Source organism: Equus przewalskii, chromosome 6 (genome assembly GCF_037783145.1).
Source record: "Equus przewalskii isolate Varuska chromosome 6, EquPr2, whole genome shotgun sequence".
In the NCBI taxonomy this organism is placed as follows: domain Eukaryota; kingdom Metazoa; phylum Chordata; class Mammalia; order Perissodactyla; family Equidae; genus Equus; species Equus przewalskii.
Genome location: NC_091836.1, coordinates 33,856,196 through 33,876,765, shown reverse-complemented (window position 1 = coordinate 33,876,765; position 20,570 = coordinate 33,856,196). Strand labels below are relative to the sequence as shown.

General features: G+C 39.0%; 2 protein-coding genes across 2 annotated transcripts in view; one reads left to right on the top strand and one right to left on the bottom strand.

Moving 5' to 3' along the window:
* Positions 1 to 400: 400 nt before the first annotated feature.
* On the bottom strand, positions 401 to 11,411 carry SPA17 (sperm autoantigenic protein 17). Its single transcript, XM_008521090.2, has 5 exons — positions 11,274 to 11,411; positions 10,009 to 10,189; positions 4,750 to 4,820; positions 2,888 to 2,971; positions 401 to 710 (listed from the first exon to the last, which is right to left on the bottom strand). Exons 2-5 carry the CDS (start codon positions 10,160 to 10,162, stop codon positions 570 to 572), a joined length of 450 nt encoding a protein of 149 aa, XP_008519312.1. The 5' UTR covers positions 10,163 to 10,189; positions 11,274 to 11,411; the 3' UTR covers positions 401 to 569.
* SIAE (sialic acid acetylesterase) overlaps positions 11,368 to 20,570 on the top strand; it is a 37,710-nt gene continuing 28,507 nt past the window's right edge. The window contains exons 1-2 of the mRNA XM_008521088.2: positions 11,368 to 11,594; positions 15,550 to 15,711. Coding sequence (XP_008519310.2) covers positions 11,528 to 11,594; positions 15,550 to 15,711 — 229 coding nt within the window. The 5' untranslated portion in view covers positions 11,368 to 11,527. The remainder of the gene's footprint in view (positions 11,595 to 15,549; positions 15,712 to 20,570) is intronic.

Genomic DNA, 20,570 nt, shown 5'->3' with positions numbered 1-20,570 from the left:
GATATTTACTACTAAACTATTAAGCACATGAATTATGCACCATACACTTTTCAATAAATGATTGAATGCATGCATGATAAATGAAAATCAATGGGTGAAACTTATAGGGAGGCAGATTTTTGACTCAGCTTATCTTTCTAATAATTTGAGTTACCCAAAAATTAAATGGACTATCCTTGAAAGGCAGTGAAATTCTCTATCACTAGGAGTAAAATAGGAGTTAAAGGACCATTTTTCAGGGATGTGACAGGATTTATTCATTAGATAATGGTTAGACCACATAACCTCTGAGATCTCTGAAAACTCAAGATTCTCCGGTTCTAAATCCAAGGGTCTCTATACATAGACTCGGGAGAAGTATAAATAAAACTCATGATCTCAGAGAAATCTTCAAGAGGCATGTGTTCAATGGCATGTTTATTAAACAAATGCTCACGACAGATTTTCATAACAGCAGCAAATGTTATTTCACTACATTAAATCTCACTAAGAAAAAAACGACAATCACAACAAGGTTGATGGATTTGGATTGTTTTTTTCATGTTTCCTGGGGGGCAAAACCAGTCTCCTCAGTTTTCCTCTATTTGCTGTTCTTCATGGTCATCCGATTTCATCTTCTTCACCTCTTCTCTGACTAAGTGTCCCCGGAAAGCTGCTTGGATCTTGACAGCAGCATTCTCCTCTTTATCCTTATCTTCTTCAGAAGCTTCCTTCAAGGAAAGGAGAAAAGTAAGAGACTTCTTGATGCCACAAAAATAAGTGCAAAAGTTTAATCAATTTAGGGGTGCAACAATTGAGATCTGTTGCTTCCTGAGGGAATTTTATATATTGCCGTGTTGTATATGTACCAAATGGTTAATGCCAAAATAGCAGGCATTTTATGTTGTCACACTTTTATACATCTCTTCAATAAAAGATCATTGCCAACTTTTCACCCCCCAAAATAACTCCTGTTTAACAGTTTCCTGAGCAATAACATTTTGGGGAGGGAAAATAGTTAAGAATTCTTGAAGCATGGTAAAAATGTCAAGAAGAATAGTAAATGTGCTGTTTCAAACAATCATGATTACATAAAATAGATTAAAGTGTTCACTTCTTAATTTCTCAAAGATTAGCCAAAGAGAAATCCATTTAGTTTGATAGTGTCAGTTTTAATATGGTTGGTTGAATTTTTGTATATAGCTTCTTTTTTTTAAAATTTAGGTATAATTTAAGACAGTGAAATGCACAGATTTTAAGTGTATAATTCAATAGATATATAGCTTTTAATATATCTTTTTAAATCATAAAAGTGATACACACACATTTGAAAACTTAAATATCGCTGTTAGTGAAGTTTTCTCCCACTTCCCGAATCCTACTCCTAAGAGGTAACCATTACTATGGGTTGAGTATATGTATCCTTCCAAAATTTTTCCATATACAAAGTATTCATGTGGGTATATGTATGCCTCTTTAAAAAATGAAATCATGCTAATCACAATGTTCTGCAACTACTTTTTCCAGGTAAGAATATATCTTGGTTCTCTTTTTCTATGTTATTATTCAGTATATAATTATGCCCATTCTTTTTTTTTTTTTATAATACCATTGCATTACATTGTACTGATGTATTTTATTTACTGAGTCCTATTGATGGATCTTTAGGTTGTTCACCCCCACCCCCTCATTACAAACAATGAGGCAAATCTAGCTGTTAAAACCTTTAAATGCAAACAGAATGGTATAAAATCCTCCGAGATGTTGCTCCACTATGGGCAAATGAATTATGCTGAAGTTGGAAATCAATGGGATCTCAATTCAAAGTCACGAAAACCTGTGTACGGGCACCTATTAAAGATGTAAGAAAATGACACTCCTTTTCTTCTTCCCTGATCTCCCATTGCATGTTATGCCAATGTTAGGCTGACTGAGCTGTACTGATATAATTCTGGGATAATTTATAGAGATTATAGGGAAAAGTTATGTCCCACTGGATAGGAGGTAAGGTATTCTTTGAGGGGGTGGTCCATTTTGGGTGTCAATTATTGGGTAACTAACTGGGACATTAAGACATGGAAAGGAACTCAGAAGTTTGGCCTTGAACATTGTAAAGAGTGTGTTCTTTCTCACTAGGCTTGCTCCTCTTGAGTCTGGACTACGAAGAATATAAACAGTGATATGCTGGTAAATGTTTAAAAACTGGCTCTCCAGAAAAAAAAGTCCTGATTTGTAGTATTTGCTATGGTCTTAATACTTTTACTGTGACTCATTTCAAGTTACCAAAGTGACATTACTGAACATGGGGCCGTGCAGAGATGTGCCCAGTTGTCTCTTGAGAGCTGGCTGTAGCACACCACTAAATACAGCTATCTTTGAGGGTGGACCCTTCCTAAGTCTTTATTGTTTAAATGCAGACTGTCAGGCAGGAAGCCATTTTTGTAGCGGGCAATGCATGGAAGGTGAGTAAGACACATCGTGTAAACCCATTTTATTTGATTGTATGTAATTCCCTGTGAGTTTCCTTTTGTTATCTCTGAACCTTTGACACTGTGTAGTGGTGACAGCATCAATTAGTGAAAAATTTCCAGTGTGGAAGGTGAACCTGAAGGATCAAGACTGGCGCTGTGAGCTCTGCCTGTTCTTCCCCTCGGTGAGATTTTTCCATCCACTGACAATCTTGGAAAATAAGATTTTATTTTTAAGGGGAAGAATGAGTTTTCCTTTATAAGAGGCATCACTAAAAATGATCCACCAGTTAGTTTATCACGATGCTAGTTATCTAGAAAGCAAAATCATAATTTTAGCAATATGGATAACAGACTAGATCCACATTTGGAGTACAATTTTAAATTGAGTGATATCATTCTTTGTAGGAATCCAGTAGTACGTGGAAACTATAACTTACCAAGGCTGTGACTGGAGTCTCCTCTTTCACAGATGTCTGCGACTTTTCTTTGCCAGGCTCACATTTCTCAGGTGATTCTTGCTCCTGGGGAGAGGGGAGAGGGCCAGATAGGCAATGTTTCCAAAATAGTAAAGTCTTGGATCAAACTGCTTAAAGGTAATTAAATATTACTTTAAGTTATTGAGAAATAGTGGGAATTAAATATACACTGATTTTTCAACAAGGAAAGCAGGTTGGAAAAAGAGGAAACAAATGAAAACTCTTAAGGAAATACGCATGAACAAATTTAAAGATGAAAGACCTGGTAAAAAATGATCTTTTGCTTTTGGAATGTGTGTGACATTATTTGATATTAAAAACAAACCAGTGTCTTATACTAAAAGTTGATAAGATGCTGTAAAAAACCTGAAAAAAGTATAAAAAAGAAGTGCCAGTAGTTTCTAAAATGGAAACAAAATAAATATTGTTGTGTTCCATAGTATGAAGTCAAGTTGATTTTTTAATGAAGTTTGTAGATTAAAAACTGAGTCAAACTTACTTCAAGTTTTACTGTGGGCAATGATTTAAATAGAAAAAGGAAAACTACCTCTGCCCATTTTTACATGGTTATTAAAATCTTCCTTCAAAATAGAGGCATTACTAATTCACAACCTAGGGAAAGAGCTTCTTTTATCCATAAAAGAGAAATTTAAGGACATGTAAGCTAATCAGACAAAGTCTTTTGAATTCAAAAGAGAAGAAAAAAAAATCCTGAAATTGCTATGTGACACAAGGATTTAAAAATTATTTTTTTGATTTCAATTAAACATGAACACAGAGAATCCAGTTAAATGGAAATAAAATACCCCCATATCTGGCAGACACAAATGGATGGAACTTCACTTTTAAACTCATGGAATAAGTGACAGATATTTTTCCAGGAAATTCTCCAAATCTGCTGTGGAACACCATCAAAACTTGAACTTGTTAAGTCCTTTTAATTGTAATATCTGCTGTTGTTTTGTGGCTAATGTATTATCTCAGTTGCCTGCAGTAGTGCTTCTCAGACTTTAACATATCTACAAATTACTTTGAGGATCTTGTTAAAATTCAACTTGATTTGTAGAGCTGGGGTAGGGCCTGTGACTGAATTTTCACCAAGCTTCCAGTTGACACCAATGACACTAGATCCCACACAGCCTTTCTCAACTAGTGTTCCTCATCTCAACCATACAGTACAGAATGTTTTGAGTGACTATTTTCTCAATTGTCTCAAGGATGGTACATAACTAGAATCATTCTAGATACAAAGGAGAGACATTGATTTCTTTCATGCAATGGGTGCCTTTGGCTTAGGGTTTATATTTTGAGGAAACTTGGTTGAGAAAGGCTGGTTTTGAGAATGCTGCTAAGGAGAAGACAGGTTCAGTCTCTAAACAGATTAGTTTTACAGAGAAAACTCTATACCATTACCATCTTTAATTCTAATCAGTCTTTTGTAAGAAGTCAATGATAATGAAATAATTGGACAAATAGTGTTTTATTTTACAAAATATCATTTATTAATTCGACAAATATTATCTGCTATTGCTAAGCACTGTGATAGTCAATAAAATTTGAAGAACAAATGAGAGTGATTATTCTCTAGCTTTCAAGTACATTCTTCCTGTTGATCATCTTTAAATTTGAGCTAAGTATCTGTACACGATTCAGATATTTTAGAAAAGAATTTTTTGTCAGAAAGAACAGTACAACTGAAAAAGTTTAATAAGGTATTTGTGATGCCTCTCACAATTTTCATGATTCTGGGGAGATCCCAATAATCTTTGTTTTAGCAACAGAGAGAAGAAATAACCAAATCCAGTAGCTTCACAGGACCATACCTGGAATGCATGGTTGTTATAGAAGCGGTCATCTACCTTAGCTCCCCATTCTGCTGGATCAAAGTTGGTTTCTAAATAATAAAAATATAATAATTGCAGAGTCATTTCGAATTCATTAAAGTAAATCTAGAATAGTAACACAAAAGTTTTCTTTTTCGAATCACAGGTTCTTTACTGCCAGCTGAAAATGATATTGATGTTGTACATAGCCTAGCACTGCAGAGATAAACAGTGACCAATAAATGTATGATGACAAATTACACATCAGATGAGCCTTTGAGGATATTTAGAAAGGCAGTAAAGAAATACAATTGCTGCCTTCATAGAATTTATAATACAATGGGAGAGAGTGAAACAAATGTCAATACTTAAAATATAAGTATAGCAACATATAAACATGTATTAGTAAACACAGGAAAATGTATAAAAATAAATGCTAAATAGTAAGGAAGTTTGGAAAAGAGAAGGATGGGGGAGGTTTTAAAAAAATGAGACATATTATATAGCCAGTTGACATACACAGGAAGAACTACCTATATTTAAACAGAATTTTTCTCTAACTTTTCATTATGAAGAATTTTAAATCTAGAAAAGCAGAGAGACTAATACGACAAATTTCCATGTGCACATTACTCAGATTCAACAATTATAAATTGTTAAATTTATATTTATCTTAAATTATTATAAATTATGATTTATCTTATTTTAGTTCTAATTCCAACTTTCCTGCCCTCACTTCTGATTATTTTCAAGCCAATCCCAGGCATCCTCTTACTTTATCTACAAATATTTATTTCAGTATGCATCTCTAAGATACAAAGCCACAATACCATTATCACACCTAAAAATACTAACAATTGCTTAATATGATCAGCCATCCAGATTTCCCCCACTGTCTAATACATTATTTATTTATTTATTGTTGGTTCGTTTAAATCAGGACCCAAACAATGGGGACATACAGCCTTTTGTTACATCTTTTAAATCTCTTTTAATTGAAAGCTTCCTACCTCCCACCCCGAATTTTTCCTTGCAATTTATTTGTTGAGGAAATTGAGTCATTTTTCCTTTAGAGTTTTCCACAGTTTAGATATTTCTGACTGCATTCCCATGATGATTTTCAACAAGTATCTTTGCCTTTGAATCTCCTGTGCTAGTTAGATGTATATGTTCCATCTGATTCAGGGTTTTTTTTTTGGCAAGAATACTTTATGTTTTAATTTGATCATTGCTTCTTAATTTCTGGAGTACTCAATAAAGAAAAATTTTCCTTCATCAACTACTTGGTTACCCTGAAATACAGTTCTTACAGAAAAGACAGGTTAAAGATTTGACTCTTTCCCATAACTTACCAGTTTTCAGAATAATCACTTGGTTCCTTAGGATCCTCTCAAGGAGTTTTCCTTTATTTTTTTGCTTAGGAAGATTCACCCTGAGCTAACATCTGTTGCCAGTCTTCCTCTATTCTGTATGTGAGCCACTGGTACAATGTGGCCACTGATAGAGGAGCGGTGTAAGTCTGCACCTGGGAACTGAACCTAGACAGCCAAAGTGGAGTGTGCTGAACTTAATCACTAGGCCACCAGGGCTGGCCCTGTTTTTATTTTAAAAAAATCATTTTGAACTCATGAGTATTTAACAAATTGGATGAATTTCATTCATTGCATTTATTATTCTTATTGATGCTCTAATTGTCCAAAATTGTCCAGGAGGAGCTTTCTCGGGTACTTAGATGCTCCTGAGTCCTTTGGAAATAACTCTAGTAATCTTCGATAGTTTCTTTATTTTCTGGCATGGCAAGATGTTCAGGCTCCTCTTGTATATTTCTTGCCCAGTTCATGGAATTAGCTAGTTCTCCAAGAAGCCCTGGTTCCTGGGAAATGGTGGTCAGAAGGCCACAGGTTAGGGCTTAGGTGCTCACTGGTTCTGGGTTGGTCATTATTTTGAGGCATTTTAAAAAATGTACAGAGCTAGAAAATATTTTTTTCATTTTTTCAAGAGAAAATATATCATGAGGTCACACTGATATTTTTCAATTCGAATTTAGGATTACAGGATTTTATTTACTTCTTTCGTTTTTGTACTTGTATATCATTTTTCTTACACTAAAAATCTTATTCCTAATGACAGTAGGATAGTTACTTATTTGCTATGTCCTACAATATATAAAAAATAATTTCAAAATAACTATACTATACTATTATTAACAATGACTACTGAAAACAATTTAAGAATTTTTTTTACTTCATTTTGCTTTTAGGCTATATCCATCAGGGATAGACAGTCAAATTACTGTGTTAGAAAGTCACTTGAAATAACTCCTTTCTGTGTGGTTATGCTACCCACCCAATACTAGCTGGTTCTTTTGCTTCACTTTCCTTCTAAATTTTAAAAATTGCTTAACAATTTTTAAATTTAATTCCATTTTATAACTATGTTAAACATTTATGATTTTGAATTCAGGATATATTCAGAGAAGTCTAGCTTCTACCCTGTTTCCTCCACTCTGCTCCTTCTCCCGCTAGAGGTAAATGTAAATTTTGTAAAGATTTACTCTTCCATTTAAAAAATATAAATGAACAGCTACATATTCACATCAACACCCCCTTGTTAGATAGTTGGTAGCATACTAAACACACTTTTTTCCACCTTACTTTTTTCACTTCATCCTGAAGATCGCTCCATAGCATCATATAGAGATCTTCCTCATTCTTTTTTTTTTTACAGCTGCATATTATTCCATTATGTGGATGTACTCTAGTTTATTTAGGGATATTTGGTTTGTTTCCTCAAATAATGATGCAATGAAAAGAGAAGAAGTGGAATTTCTGGTGAAAGGTTAAATACATACATAATTTTGGTAGATATTGCCAAATTCCCCTTCTTCTCACTCCAGCAACATACGAGTGCTTATTTCCTCTCTAGCCTTGCCTAGAATAAATTGGCAAAGTTTTGGCTTCTTGCCAATCTGATGGGGGAGGGTGGTGGTGGTATCTGTTGCCCGTTTTTTATACAGGGTTGTTGGTTTTGTTATTTTTATTTTTTATTTTGCTGATGAAGATTAGCCCTAAGCTAACATCTGTTGCCAATCTTCGTCTTTTTCCTGAGGAAGATTAGCCATGAGCTAACATCTGTGTCACTCTTTCCCTACTTTGTATGTGGGTCACTGCCACAGTATGGCTGATGAGTGGTGTAGGTCTGTGCCTGACCAAGATCTGAACCTGTGAACCCGGCCGCTGAAGCAGAATGTGCAGAACTTAACCACCACGCCATGGGGCCGGCCGCATTTGGTTTTTCCTTCACTGTTTTTACAAGCTCTTTATTTATTAGATTTATTAACCTGTTGTGATATAAATTGCAAATACTTTTTTCAGTTTGTTATTTGTCATTTTATTTTCCCCGTGTTGATTTTTGCCATGTAGAAGTTTACTTTTATATTGTCAATTTTATCAATCTTTTCCCTAATTGCTTTTTGGACTTTTAAAATAATTATAGCAACTTAACCAAATTCTTTTTCTCTTTCATGTTATAGAGAAACTCATCCATGTTTTTTTCTACTATTTGTGTAATTTCAATTAAAAAACATTTAAATCTCCAATCAATCTGGAACTTATCCTAGTGTATGATATAAGGAATAGACCCTATTTTATCTTTTTCCATCTTTATCACACCACCATTTAATAAAAAACCCACCTTTTCCCTACTGATTTGAGATGCCACTTTCATTATATACCAACACATTTCCTATCACAAAAACCAAAATTAATACTAGTAATTACCTACGAAGAATGCCAGCAAGGAAATTCTCACATTGCGTGAGAGACTGTCCTAGAGGACTTTTTTCTTCCCTTTTGGAGAGACTAAATTGTATTACTCATATCAGTTGGATAATTCACCTTTGGTTTACATGAGCGGAAATGGGTGTGGTGCTCAAAATTTTTTGAAACAGTTTTACCCATTTTTTTTTTAGTTACAGAGCTAGTATTTTGAGACCATTAATCTGAATCACCAATTGCTTTAATTATCATGATCCAGTAACAATGACTCAAATGTTTTTGTAATGGGATGTTTCTGAGGTCTAAAATTAAGTAAATGACTACAGATTTTTTTATTGCATGAATTTGTAAAATTAATGTTATAGTAACAAAATTAAATTAATGTTAATTACAATTCATCTCTTACCCTAAAGGATTTCTCTTAACAGGTTTTTTGTGGCACTTAAGTCTCAGATTGTACAATAAATATTCCACTGACTGAATATAGAAAAGACCAGCAACATTCTGGAAATTGGCAGAGATTTTGAGCTTTACCAGGGTAGGACAAAGAAGGCAAGGGGGTGGAGCTGTGCAGTGTATATGGGAGTTGTTTCAATTCAAGCCTTGGGGTAGGTTTCTTCCCTTTGTAAATTGATTTAAAATGGAATGTGGCTATTTCTAGCCACCTTTACCGCTCTGTTAGAATATCGTAATCAAACGTAATGATGACAACGGCTTATAAAAAATGGTTGTTCTAGTCAAGAATGGGATTTTAGTAGATACTTATAGCTGTAATAATTCCAATTTTGGCCATTGGGTCAGGTCTTGATAGTCCTTGGAGATTTGGAAATTTTACTTAGGAAAGTGAAGAAACTCTGCTTTGGCTCTTAACCAAAGACTAACTGTTAGCTTGAATCTTAGTCTCTGGGCAGGATGGCACCTTGGGAGTACAGAGAAAGAATATAAACTACCTTCCCAAGGTGGAAGTTCACTTTTCAAAGCAGTTTTTCTCTGTGCCTTTATTGCAGAACAGTTTCATGTTCCCCAGCGAATACCAATGTATTTAATCTAAGGAGTGCAGAATTATTTTTTACACACTTAGAATGCTTTCAAGTAAGAAGAATCAAAATGTAAAGAAAACCACGAACTCTCCTCCTAGGAAGAACGGACAGTCAACTGCCTGAGATACACAGGAATGGCCTGCTGGAAAATGAAGAGCTCGGCTGGATGATCTCATGAGGTCCTCTTCCACCAGTGTGTCCATGAGGAATACAACAAAGAAGGTCTGGGTAATAAACTGGTAATTTTCAATAATGTGACATAATGTGATTTAAGAGAACCTGTCAAAAAGGCACATGTTGTTTCAAATAGCACTAAGTATCATTTGAAGCTAGCTGCCTCATAAAGGCTTTCCGTGGAATAGGAGTAGTCTTAAGCAAGTTTCACCATAACCAAATGCTTAGTCTCTTACTCTTTTAAAAATGTCTATTTTAAAAAAGCTTACTCTCTCTTTTCTCTAGAAGATTCTCAAAATACGCTGCTGCAAAAGCTGGTATATTGTCCGGTTGCTCCCTCAGAATCTCGCATGTCAGCCCTTCAAGGAGATTTCCAAATCCTTGAGGAATTCGGTAGTGGGTGTTGGAGAATGGAATCGACATCTCCTTGGAAGGAACTGCCTATTGCACCTAGAGATTCATTAAAGAGTACGGTGTTTAAATTTGTCTGATTTCACTTATATAATCACAACTATGACAGCAAATTATTTCTGAGACCCAAATTTTCTGATTGTCAATTCTTTGTTCCCCAACACAACCCACGTCCATCCATTTCTTCCCAAGAATTCTGAATTCTCCATTATTAGTTAGAATATTATAAATACAGACCCATTTAATAGGACAAATCATTTTTAAAAACTTACAAAAATCACAGATTTTTCACTACAACAATAGTACTTTTTCTCTCTGTCCCTCTTCTTTCTGTCTTTAAAAGGTGAGGGTAATTTTTGATATCCCACAGGAATTGAGTGAGAATAATTGTTAAAAATTCATGATAAATTGCCAAGAAGACACTGTGTAGGGTCTAAAATTAAAAAAAAAAATTACTCCTTGTTCTAGAAATTACTCTAATTTGTTGAATGAAGAAGTTTCACTCTTAGTCTTTCCTCAAAGCACCATACGCTCTGGAAGGGGCGGGGATGGGGAGGGCAAGGTCAGGATTTCGCAATCCGTCTCCAAAGCTTTAGGATTCTTGTACTTTCTGGTTTTGCCCTGACCAGGTCTTCGTTTCCCGTCTTGGAATACAAGGGCTCGATTAAATACAGCTCTCAAGCAGGGGTTGGGCCACTGAGTATGCAAACAACGCTCAGGGACCTGGCCTGGTTGTCCGAGAGGATGGTCACTGCCAAATAGGGCCGGGAGCCGTGGTAGGGGTCGAGGTGAGGGGCTAGACGGTTTGATGCGGCCCAATCCTTGGAGGTTTTCTTTTTCGAGGGAACAGGAGATGAGGTACCGAATCAGACCAGGGCTGTGAAAGGCCTGGTGAGACCCTGAACCAACCTGGGGCGTGGGGGGCGGTCAGAGGGGGGACTCAGGTCTGGCGCGGGGCGGGACGTCGAGGATCTGGGCTTTCAGGCGCTCGCAGACGGGCTGCCTGGGCTCCCAGTCGGCCCTAGGGTTCCCGGAGTGTGTCCGGGATCCTGAGAGAGTACGAGAGGCGACGGGAAAAAGCGAGGCCTCGGTTGTGGAGAAGAAGTGGGGTAAGCCGCCTCACCTCTTGGTTCTCTCAGAGCTGGTGCCGATGGTTCCAGTTGTTTTTCTCGTTGCTGGGTAACCGTTTTTTTTTTCAAAATTCAACTACGGCGGCCGAGAAGCGAGGAGGAACGGCCTCGTCCGGCGGCCGCGGGCCGCTTCGCGGACTGAGCCGCCTGGGAGGGCGGAGTCCGGCCGCGCCGGCCCCGCGCAGGCCCCGCCCCCGCCTGGGTCGCGGCCCGGAATTCGGCGCTGGGGCGGTGGATCCTCGCCAGCATGGTCCCCCTGGGGCTTGTATTTGAGTTGGTGCTGCCGTTAATCCTGTGGGCCGACATAAGTGCAGGTGAGGCGGCCTGGCCCGAGCCCTGCCTGTCAGTCGGCCTGCGCGGGCTCCGAGCTCCCGCGCCCCCCTCTCAAGGTCGAGGAAGGAACCCCGGCCCGGAGCCAGGCTCTCCGAGGGGGCCTGGGCTGCAGGTGTCTGCCGGGCGGGAGCTCCGGTCGTCCGCTTCCTTCACTCTCTTCCTCCTCCGTTAGGGTGCAGCGTGTGGGGCAGCGGGAGAGTTCGGTTTCCTGCATGGCGAGGCCCAAATGTGCCCAGACTGAGGCCCCCAGGGTCTCTGAATAACTGCAGGGGAGCTCGGCGGGGAGGGGCGAAGCTAGTTGGGTAATATTTGGAAACAGATGGCTGAGTCATCGGAAACATTTCAGTTCTGCCCCCTCAGGGGTACCCTTGGGGAGGGTTTGCTTCAGGCTGGGTTCCTTGGGGGAATTAAATTTTACTAGTTTAAGTGGTGATTAGGGCTAAGAAATACAACCCCCTCACTAGCTCAGAATATTGAAGGCTCAGCTTTGATTTCTGGTGTGGCTTAGAGATACTGGTGGTGGGGAAAAAGGCATAGATAGCCCTGGGGAGGAGAGTGACTCATTTTGACGATTGTGCAGGTCAGATCCTCTCTTTTGACCCTAGGCTGGACACTGGGTTACAACCATGGAGAAACCGGAACATGAAACCTCTCTGCTAATGCAAAGTAAAGTGATAATGCTGGACCTGTTTTTTTCCTTCACACCACTCAAGTAGTGGACCCCAGCATCCCTGTTAAGAAGTGAAAGTTGAGGTGGAGAACGGACAAAATGCAGAAAAATGCTGCACTACCTGTGAACCCAAAAAGTACCCAGATTCAGACAAGCTGCGGCCCATAAGTGGTTTTTCAGGGTTTAACAAAAGTGTAAACTAGCAGCGCTTGTCGTTTCCTGACTCTCATCCCCACTCAGTGACCTTTGAGTCAAGCATATGAGGTTGGGAGAAGGTAGAGAGTAGGGCCATAGTTTTACTAGTTTCTCTGTTAAAGGCTAACTTTAATATCAATATTTTATCTTTGACTTTTGGTCATATTCTTACTTAGCTTTCATGGACATTGACTATATTTTTCATTCATTAGTGCTCTAAATTTTCCTTCCTTCTTATTTTGTTGCCTATCCTGAGATCTTTCCTTCAGATCATCCCCCCTGTGCTCATGTTTATCATGTAATGTTTGAAAAGTACTAAAATATGTGTAGCTATGGGAGCCAGCCCGGTGGCGCAGCAGTTAAGTTTGGACGTTCTGCTTCGGCGCCTGGGGTTCAGCAGTTTGGATCCCAGGTGCCGACATGGTACTGCTTGGCAAGCCATGCTGTGGCAGGCGTCCCACATATAAAGTAGAGGAAGATGGGCACGGATGTTAGCTCAGGGCCAGTCTTCCTCAGTAAAAAGAGGATGATTGGCAGCAGACGTTAGCTCAGGGCTGATCTTCCTCAAAAAAAAAAAAAAAAAAATGTAGCAATGAAACAATCAAATAAACACCCATGGGCACTTCACCCAACTTAACTAGAACATTGCCTGTTTTACTGGATGTTCCTCCCCAGTGCACCCGCCATTTCCTCATCAGAGGTAACCACTGTCCTAATTTTGTCAGTCTACTTTTAATGACTACTTTTAACTTCCCCAGAACACTAATTCCTGTTTTCCTACTCCAACACCCAAATGAAGGGAAAATTGAAGACCTAAAAAATATTCAAATGTTAAGAGTCTTGTATTTGACAAAAACAGTGAGCAGTCCCGCCTCCTTTCTTGTTCTCCTGTTGTCCATTGCTCAATTCCTTGGTAATGTTCCACTGTCTACTCTTATCACCTTGGACTGTGAGCTTTATAAGGACAGGGAATATGACTTTTCTTTGATTTACCACCAGTATCTAACTGTGACAGACTGGAAATTGCAATAATTTTGGAATCAGGTGGTGTGGTTTCTAGGCGTGTCATAAACCTATCTGTGTGATTTGAGACCAGTCAAAGAAGTTTAATGTCTGCAACGTGTTTAACACTGTGCCTGCCACAAGTAAGCCTCCCAGTAGAATGTAAGCTCCCTGTTGGCAAGGATTTTTGTCTCTTTTCTTTTTGTTTTTCTTTCACTGTTATTTCCTCAGTGCTTAAAATGGTACCTGGCACATAGTAGGCGCCAATAAATATTTGTTGAATTAATTAATTAATATGCAAGCTATTTAATAAAATTACCTAATCTACTTGGGTCTCAGTCTATTGATCAGCAAATAACATGATTATACCTCAGGGTGTGAAAAAGATCTTTTCCACCGCTAAAATTCTCTAATTCAGAATACAGCCACGCACAAAGAGGTTTGGTAAATGTGTGTTGCTGAAAACAGACTGACTTGGAAAGGTATTTCCCCCAGCCTATGAAACTGGCTGTACAGGTCTCTTTGAGCCCCTCACTTGCACTGGCTTGTATGCAAGCGGCAGGCAGTTTTCTTCACTCCATTGCCCTACCCCCTCCCTCTCTCTGCTTAGCTCTTAGGCCTTTGGTTTTTGGTTTTTGTTCCATATGAAGCACCTACCCAAGACTAGGCCCTCCCACACATGTGCCTCTTCTTTTCCCTCTAGCAGGCTGCCAATGTGCTTATGCAATCCTGGGGTGTTATAGTCTCTTCTTAGAGCATTTTGCTCATGGTAGCTGTGCCTCTCAAGCCCTGGGGGCCTTCTGGATGATCTTTGATTGTCACGTAGGTTTTATGATGGAACTAACTCATAAGAGAGAGCTGAGGATGTTTAGGGACTGGGCTGTTATTTGAAGCAGTAGGACAGATAAGTCCCGGGGTCTGTGTAGGAGACCCCATTAGCTATGCTGCCCTGTTAAGTATAGCCTAAGGGGCTGTCATCACTTGTATCTTGCAGGGAGGAAAATGTCAACCTTGTTAGTTCTAATTCTCTTTCCTGCCTGTAATTTTTGTTTAAAACCCTTAAAAAAATCTTAATTTTGCTAATTAGTTTCTTCTAAGGATTTTTGTCTGTTTTGTTCAGACAAATTGGGATGTAACTTAAGTTTTTTTTTCTTTGTTGAGTTTTGATGAGGAACTCACTGAGATAATTTGGATAGATGCTTGTTATTAATAAAATACTTCAGATAGGCTGGATGTTAAAAATAGGAATGATCTCATTAAGGTGAGTTCTTATTCAGTCTTGTTAGTGACTCTCTAGAATAGAATCCACAGTTTCAAGTGTTCTTCCTCTTGTTCTTTTTGAATAATTTCGCTTGTGAAATGGGTAACATTGCAACGAAAGACCTTTGTTCAGATATTTTGACCTTCTGTCACTCACTGACCTCAGTTTTTGTGTCTTAGTTTATCTGAATTTACCTTAGAAAGAAGCAGACTTGTCACAGATATTCATAAATGCTCATTTAGAATTTTCGATGGGTTCTCAAAAAACCACAATAAGGGGAATTATTTGAGGGGAATTGACACTGGTAGGAAAGAGAGGGGGAGATGAAGAATGGGGAAAAGATTAGAGAAGGCTGTATTGGAGAGAGGCAGGCTTCTTTATTCCCAGCTACGAGAAGTAGGTGTGGTAATGGAAGTTAGGGGAAGGAAATGGCTTATTTTTCTCATAAATACCATCTGTGGTGTGCAAAAAAGGAGCATTTTAGTGATTTGGGGGAAAGAGTTAAACCTTAGGCCAACCCTGAAAGCAAAGGAAGGTTAAGAGCTCTGAATGGGAGGAGGCTTATGGCACATTGGTTACCCCAGGCTCTTTGAGTTTTCCTTATTCGTCATCTTGTACCATGATGCATATTGTTGGAAACTGTTCTTGTTATGTTGCTTACCTAATTAGGAGAAACAAGATCTAGTTTTAGAAGATTAAAAGGACTGGTTATTCAAATTCTCTTGTATAAAGACTGTCTGTTCCTTGCAGTTTAACCAGATTCAATTGGTGACGAATCTCTCCAATGATGTTCTTCTAAATTTTTTAGGTGTTGGTTTTCGCTTTGCTTCGTACATCCATGATTACATGGTGCTGCAGAAGGAGCCTGCAGGGGCAGTGATCTGGGGCTATGGCGTATCTGGAGCCACAGTGACAGTGACTCTGTGGCAAGATCAGGAAACCATCATGAAGAAAGTGACCAGTGTGAAAGGTAAGGCAGCCCATCCTCTGTTCAGCTTTTGTCGTCTTCTGCCACCTGCTGGATTATCTGAAAATGAATGCTCATGCTCCAGCTCAGGTCATCCATCCATCCATCCATCCATCCATAAAAGTTATTTGAGTATTTACTATGTGCTAGGCACTGAGGACACACACACAAAATAAGACTGAGTCAAAGTCCCTGTCCTTAAGGAGCTCATGGAATGATGGAAATAGACACCAAGTCGTACAGTGCACTGTGATAAATGCTATGATGAAGGTGTATATGGGGTGTCATGGGATACAGAAGAGAAACAGCTAACTCCGATTGGATGGTAAGGGAAGGTTTCCACAGAAGGTTATGTTTGAACTGAATCATATTTAAAGGAGAGGCAGTATGGAGGAGAGATTAAGAACGTGGGCTCTGAAATTCACTGTCTGGGTTTAGGTCTTGACTCTGTCAACTAATGGGTATATAACCTTGGACACGTTATTTAACATCTCTGTGTCACAATTTCTTTATTCGTAAAGTGGAGATAATAATATTTAGGATTATTGTGAGGATTAAATATATGTAACATATTTAACATATGTAAAATACTTAGAACAGTACCTGGCACACAGTAAGTACTAAATAAGTGTCAGCTGTCATTGTTATTGTTATTATTATTATAATATTTAGTCAGTCATTCAAATATTTATTGAGTGCCAACTATGTGCCAGATAATGTGCTAGTACTGGTGATACAGTGATGAGCAAAACATTATGTGGTCTCTCCCCTATTGAAGCTTATAGGTTAGAGGAGGAGACAGAATATTAATAAGCAATTACAGTTAACTGTGGTAAATGCCATAATGGGGAAGTATGGGGTGCTATGGGAGTACTTGGGAGGGATAATTAACTTAGTCTGAGTTTTATATTGAAAGATGAGTATGGCAAACCCGGTAGAGGGAAGAGCCTGGCAAAGGCAGGGGACATGAGTTAGCATGATCATTGGAGAAATGGCAAGCAGGTTGGTTTTTCTGGAACACTGGGGTATGTGACTGGTGGTGGATGATCTGAGATAAGGTTGGAGATGTAGGGGGGCTTGTTTGTCTTTGCTAAGGAGTGTATACTCTGTTTTGGATCAATGGATTTTAAGCAGCAAAATAACACAATCAGATTTGTATTTTCTAGAGATTACTCTGGCAGCACTGTGGAAGATGGGTTGGAGATCAATAAGACTAGAGGTGGTAGGACCTGTTAGCAGGCTATTATTGATATTCAGGCAATAGACAGTGAAGAGTTGACCCAAGATAGTGGCTGTGATGATGTTCAAGAAGGTGAGAATTAGCAGTCTTCATGAGCAGAGAGGTCTGTCTAGAAGAGATAAAGGTGTATAAGAGAGTGTGCGGAGGAGCAAAGCTAGAAGTTATGGGATGCAGGAAGGCATACTCAGGGCTGGGTCAAATGGAGACCTGATTATATCTTAGTTGGAGGTAGCTACGCAGCTGTGGGATATTGAAGTGAGAGGCAGGCAGGTGAGGAGGCTGCTCTGAAGGGTGGTGGAGTTAATGTGGGAGTTGGTGGTTTGAGCAGTGACTTGAATACATATGTGACGGAGAAGCTTGTGGAAATTTTATTGGCCCCTGAAAACCAGGGTGGCCTAATTAGTCTTGTCAATATACGGTACTGATATCCAATCCAGAGTGATCCAGACCTTGCTGCAGGCTCTTCATAATTCATTTCCATTCAACAGGCATTTTAAAATACTATGTACCCGGCATAAATGCAAGGTAAGTGTTTCTAGTTCTTGGATTTTAAGACTTTTTCAGGTAAGAGTGTTACTTGGTGAAACTAAGAGACTCGAAAGGGAAGCTTAAGCTGATTGAGAAGTTGTTCTCTTTTAGATTTAAATGCTGTTAGTGACTTGTAGAATGTACGGAAGATGAAGAATTCAGGAGACTAGCAGTGCTTTCCTTTTGTGTCCTGTCCATTTTAGAAATTAGCAGCACAGAGTACAAGTAGTGGTGCTCTCAGTAACGGTGATAATTTAGAAATCCAAGGAAGTGCATAGTGTAAAAATAAGAAATAGGATTTCCTTGGTGCTAATAGTTAACATTACCAATAAAAATTTAGAAAACAGAGACTACATAGTACTGTAGAGATAGAATAGAAAGCACCTAATATATAGCATTTCAGTTTGAAAACATAATCTTATTCATTACTTTTAGTTTTGCTCCCTATCATGGCTATTTCAGGACCAATATTTGGAGTGGCCAGAGATGAGGCAGGGAGGTAGGTGGTGACAAGAAGGAATAAAAAGTATGAATTAGAGAATGGGCCTCTCTTTTCCTTTACAGTGATAGTGAACTTGCTCACTTAGAGTTCAATTCTATAAATGTCGATTGAGGGCTGTCTATGTATAAAACACCAAGCTAGGAACCCTAGAGAATACAAAGAAGAATACAAACAGTGCCCGTCCTCCAGGAGCTCACTGTCTCATGCTGTCCTTTCACATTTTGTAGTTTAGGGTCAAGTCGTGCCTCAGTTGCTTCACTGCAAAGTGATGCGTCATTTGGAGTTAAAATATCCAGCAGCAACTTAAGGGAACCAAGTGATTCATGGACTATTGATGGCAGTTTCACAGGAAAAGGGGTTGTTGTTATTGGTGGTGGGGGGGTGTAGATCTATTTAGTAGGCTCTTCACATTTGCTTGGTAGAGAAGAAAGGTATTTCAGTTTATATAAAGCTGCAAGCCTACTTCAATGGGCATCTTGTTCTGTCCTGCCCGTAAAGTACAATGGATAAAGTGTTACTTGGAATGAAGGAGGTAGACATATAGGAAATTTCATAAGGCAGAAAAGAAAATGTTCCTCAAGGGAGACACTACAGGGTACGTTGAAAGGTTGACTTCTGTTTAAATTTTGATGAGGACTCTGGGATTTTCAGCCAGACTACCTCAATTTGCCACTCTGTCTATCTCTATTAATATCTAAGTTATTACCTAGAATCCCTTAGGTGCCCACAGCAAAGTGGAATTAAACAACAAAAAAGTTTTGTCCAGCAGACTGACGCTTAAGCATTGGGAAAATTAAAGCCTGAGGGATGCTTGGGAATACGGTCAGGGACTGGGCCCGTTCGAGCCATGTTGTCAAATGAGTCGTCATGATTCTTTCAGACACCAGGAATAAAATTGGGGAGAATAGGGTATATCTTCTCACATGGTGGATACATATATAGGTGATAAAATGAGTGTGGGTCTGCCTGAATTTATCATGATTGAGGTAAATAGATATATTTTCTCTAACTTAGAAAAACACAAAAAGCCTAAAGCTCTTAGAAAAATAAAAAGCTCCTGGTTGCAGTGTTAGCATGCATACTAGTTTTCTATGCTACATAATAAATTACCACAAACTTAGGTGCCTAAAACAACGCACTTTTACTATCTCACAATTTGTGTAGGTCTGAAGCCTGGCCGTCATTTAGCTGAGGTCTCTGCTAAATGTCTCTGGGGTCTCTCTCAGTCGAGGTATTGGCCAGGGCAGCTCAGCTAGGGATGATCTACTTCCAAGGTCCCTTCGGTTGCTGGCAGATTCGTTTCCTTGTGCCTGTAGAATTCATGGCAGCGTCTCTGCTGCTTCAAATCTCTGAGCTCTAGACCTTCTTTTAAACGGCTTACCTTGTTAGGTCAGGCCCACCCAGGATAATCTCCCTTTTTATGAACTTAAAGATAACTGATTAGGGACTTTAATTCCATCTGCAAAACCCCTTCATCTTTTTTGTATAATGTAACCCAATGACAAGAATGAGGTCTCATCCTCTTTGTCAGTTTCTCTTGGTTGGAAGCAAATCACAGATTCTGCCTGCACTTGAGGGGTGGGCATTACACAAGGGTGTGACTTATTGGGGGTCCCCTTGGCGTATGTCTGCCACAGAATGCTATAGTTTAAGAAACTTGCACAAACGTTTTATTGATAGAAAAGTATTTTAGGTTTTCTTGGTTTTACCTTCATATTTGGTGGTGGTAGAGATGAACTTTATACAGAATAAATGCACATTGGGGAGGGGCAGTTTAGGCAGTAAGAACTTCTTTACCTCCAAGTCACTTCCACAAATTACTGAACCAGTTCGCAGCTGTGAAGTGCCAGGGTTCTGCAGGGGAAGAAGTGAACAGGGCTGCTTCTTTTAGTTTTAGGTTTTTCCTCTTGGGAAGGGAAAGGTCATGGATAATTTTCCTTTTTCTCTTCTTGGCATCTGAGATTTGGCACAATAACCTGAAAAATAGTTAACATCTGATGTGAATAGCAATAGGAAAAAAGCAAGAAAGCTCTTTACGACCAATCCTGTCTCTAGACAAATTATCTTAATTTTTTCCCTTTGATTGTTCTTCCCATTTTGAGATGGAGGTTGGTCAGGGAGGTGGAGAGAAAATGGTGAGAGTTCTTTATTTATGCCCTTGGCTGGAATATGAAGAGAAGAGAGACAGTAAGAAATAGGCCACCAGATATGCTAAGCATTAGACACGAAAACACAGAGCCCCAGTCAGTTTGCATGGCTTTCTTGTCAGTGTAACCCAGGGCTTCTGTCTGCTTGATGGAGTGCTTGGCACACAGTAGGCACTCTAAGTAGCTGTATAATGAAGGAGAGAAATGAATCTTCCTAGATGGGAGGAGAAGGAATGTGAGGAAGCAGAGATTTGAATGCAAGAAAAATGAGAATTTACAGAAACCTGGGCCTGGATTGGTAAGAGAGGTTACAAAATAGCAAGTGACTAGGGCCTAGAAGGAGGAACCAGAGCAACTGTTGCTTGGAAAGCCCATCATCAGTAGAAAGCCAGCTGGATGGTGAACTTCAACTCTTTGTGGTTGGTGACTCAATTTTATTATTTGG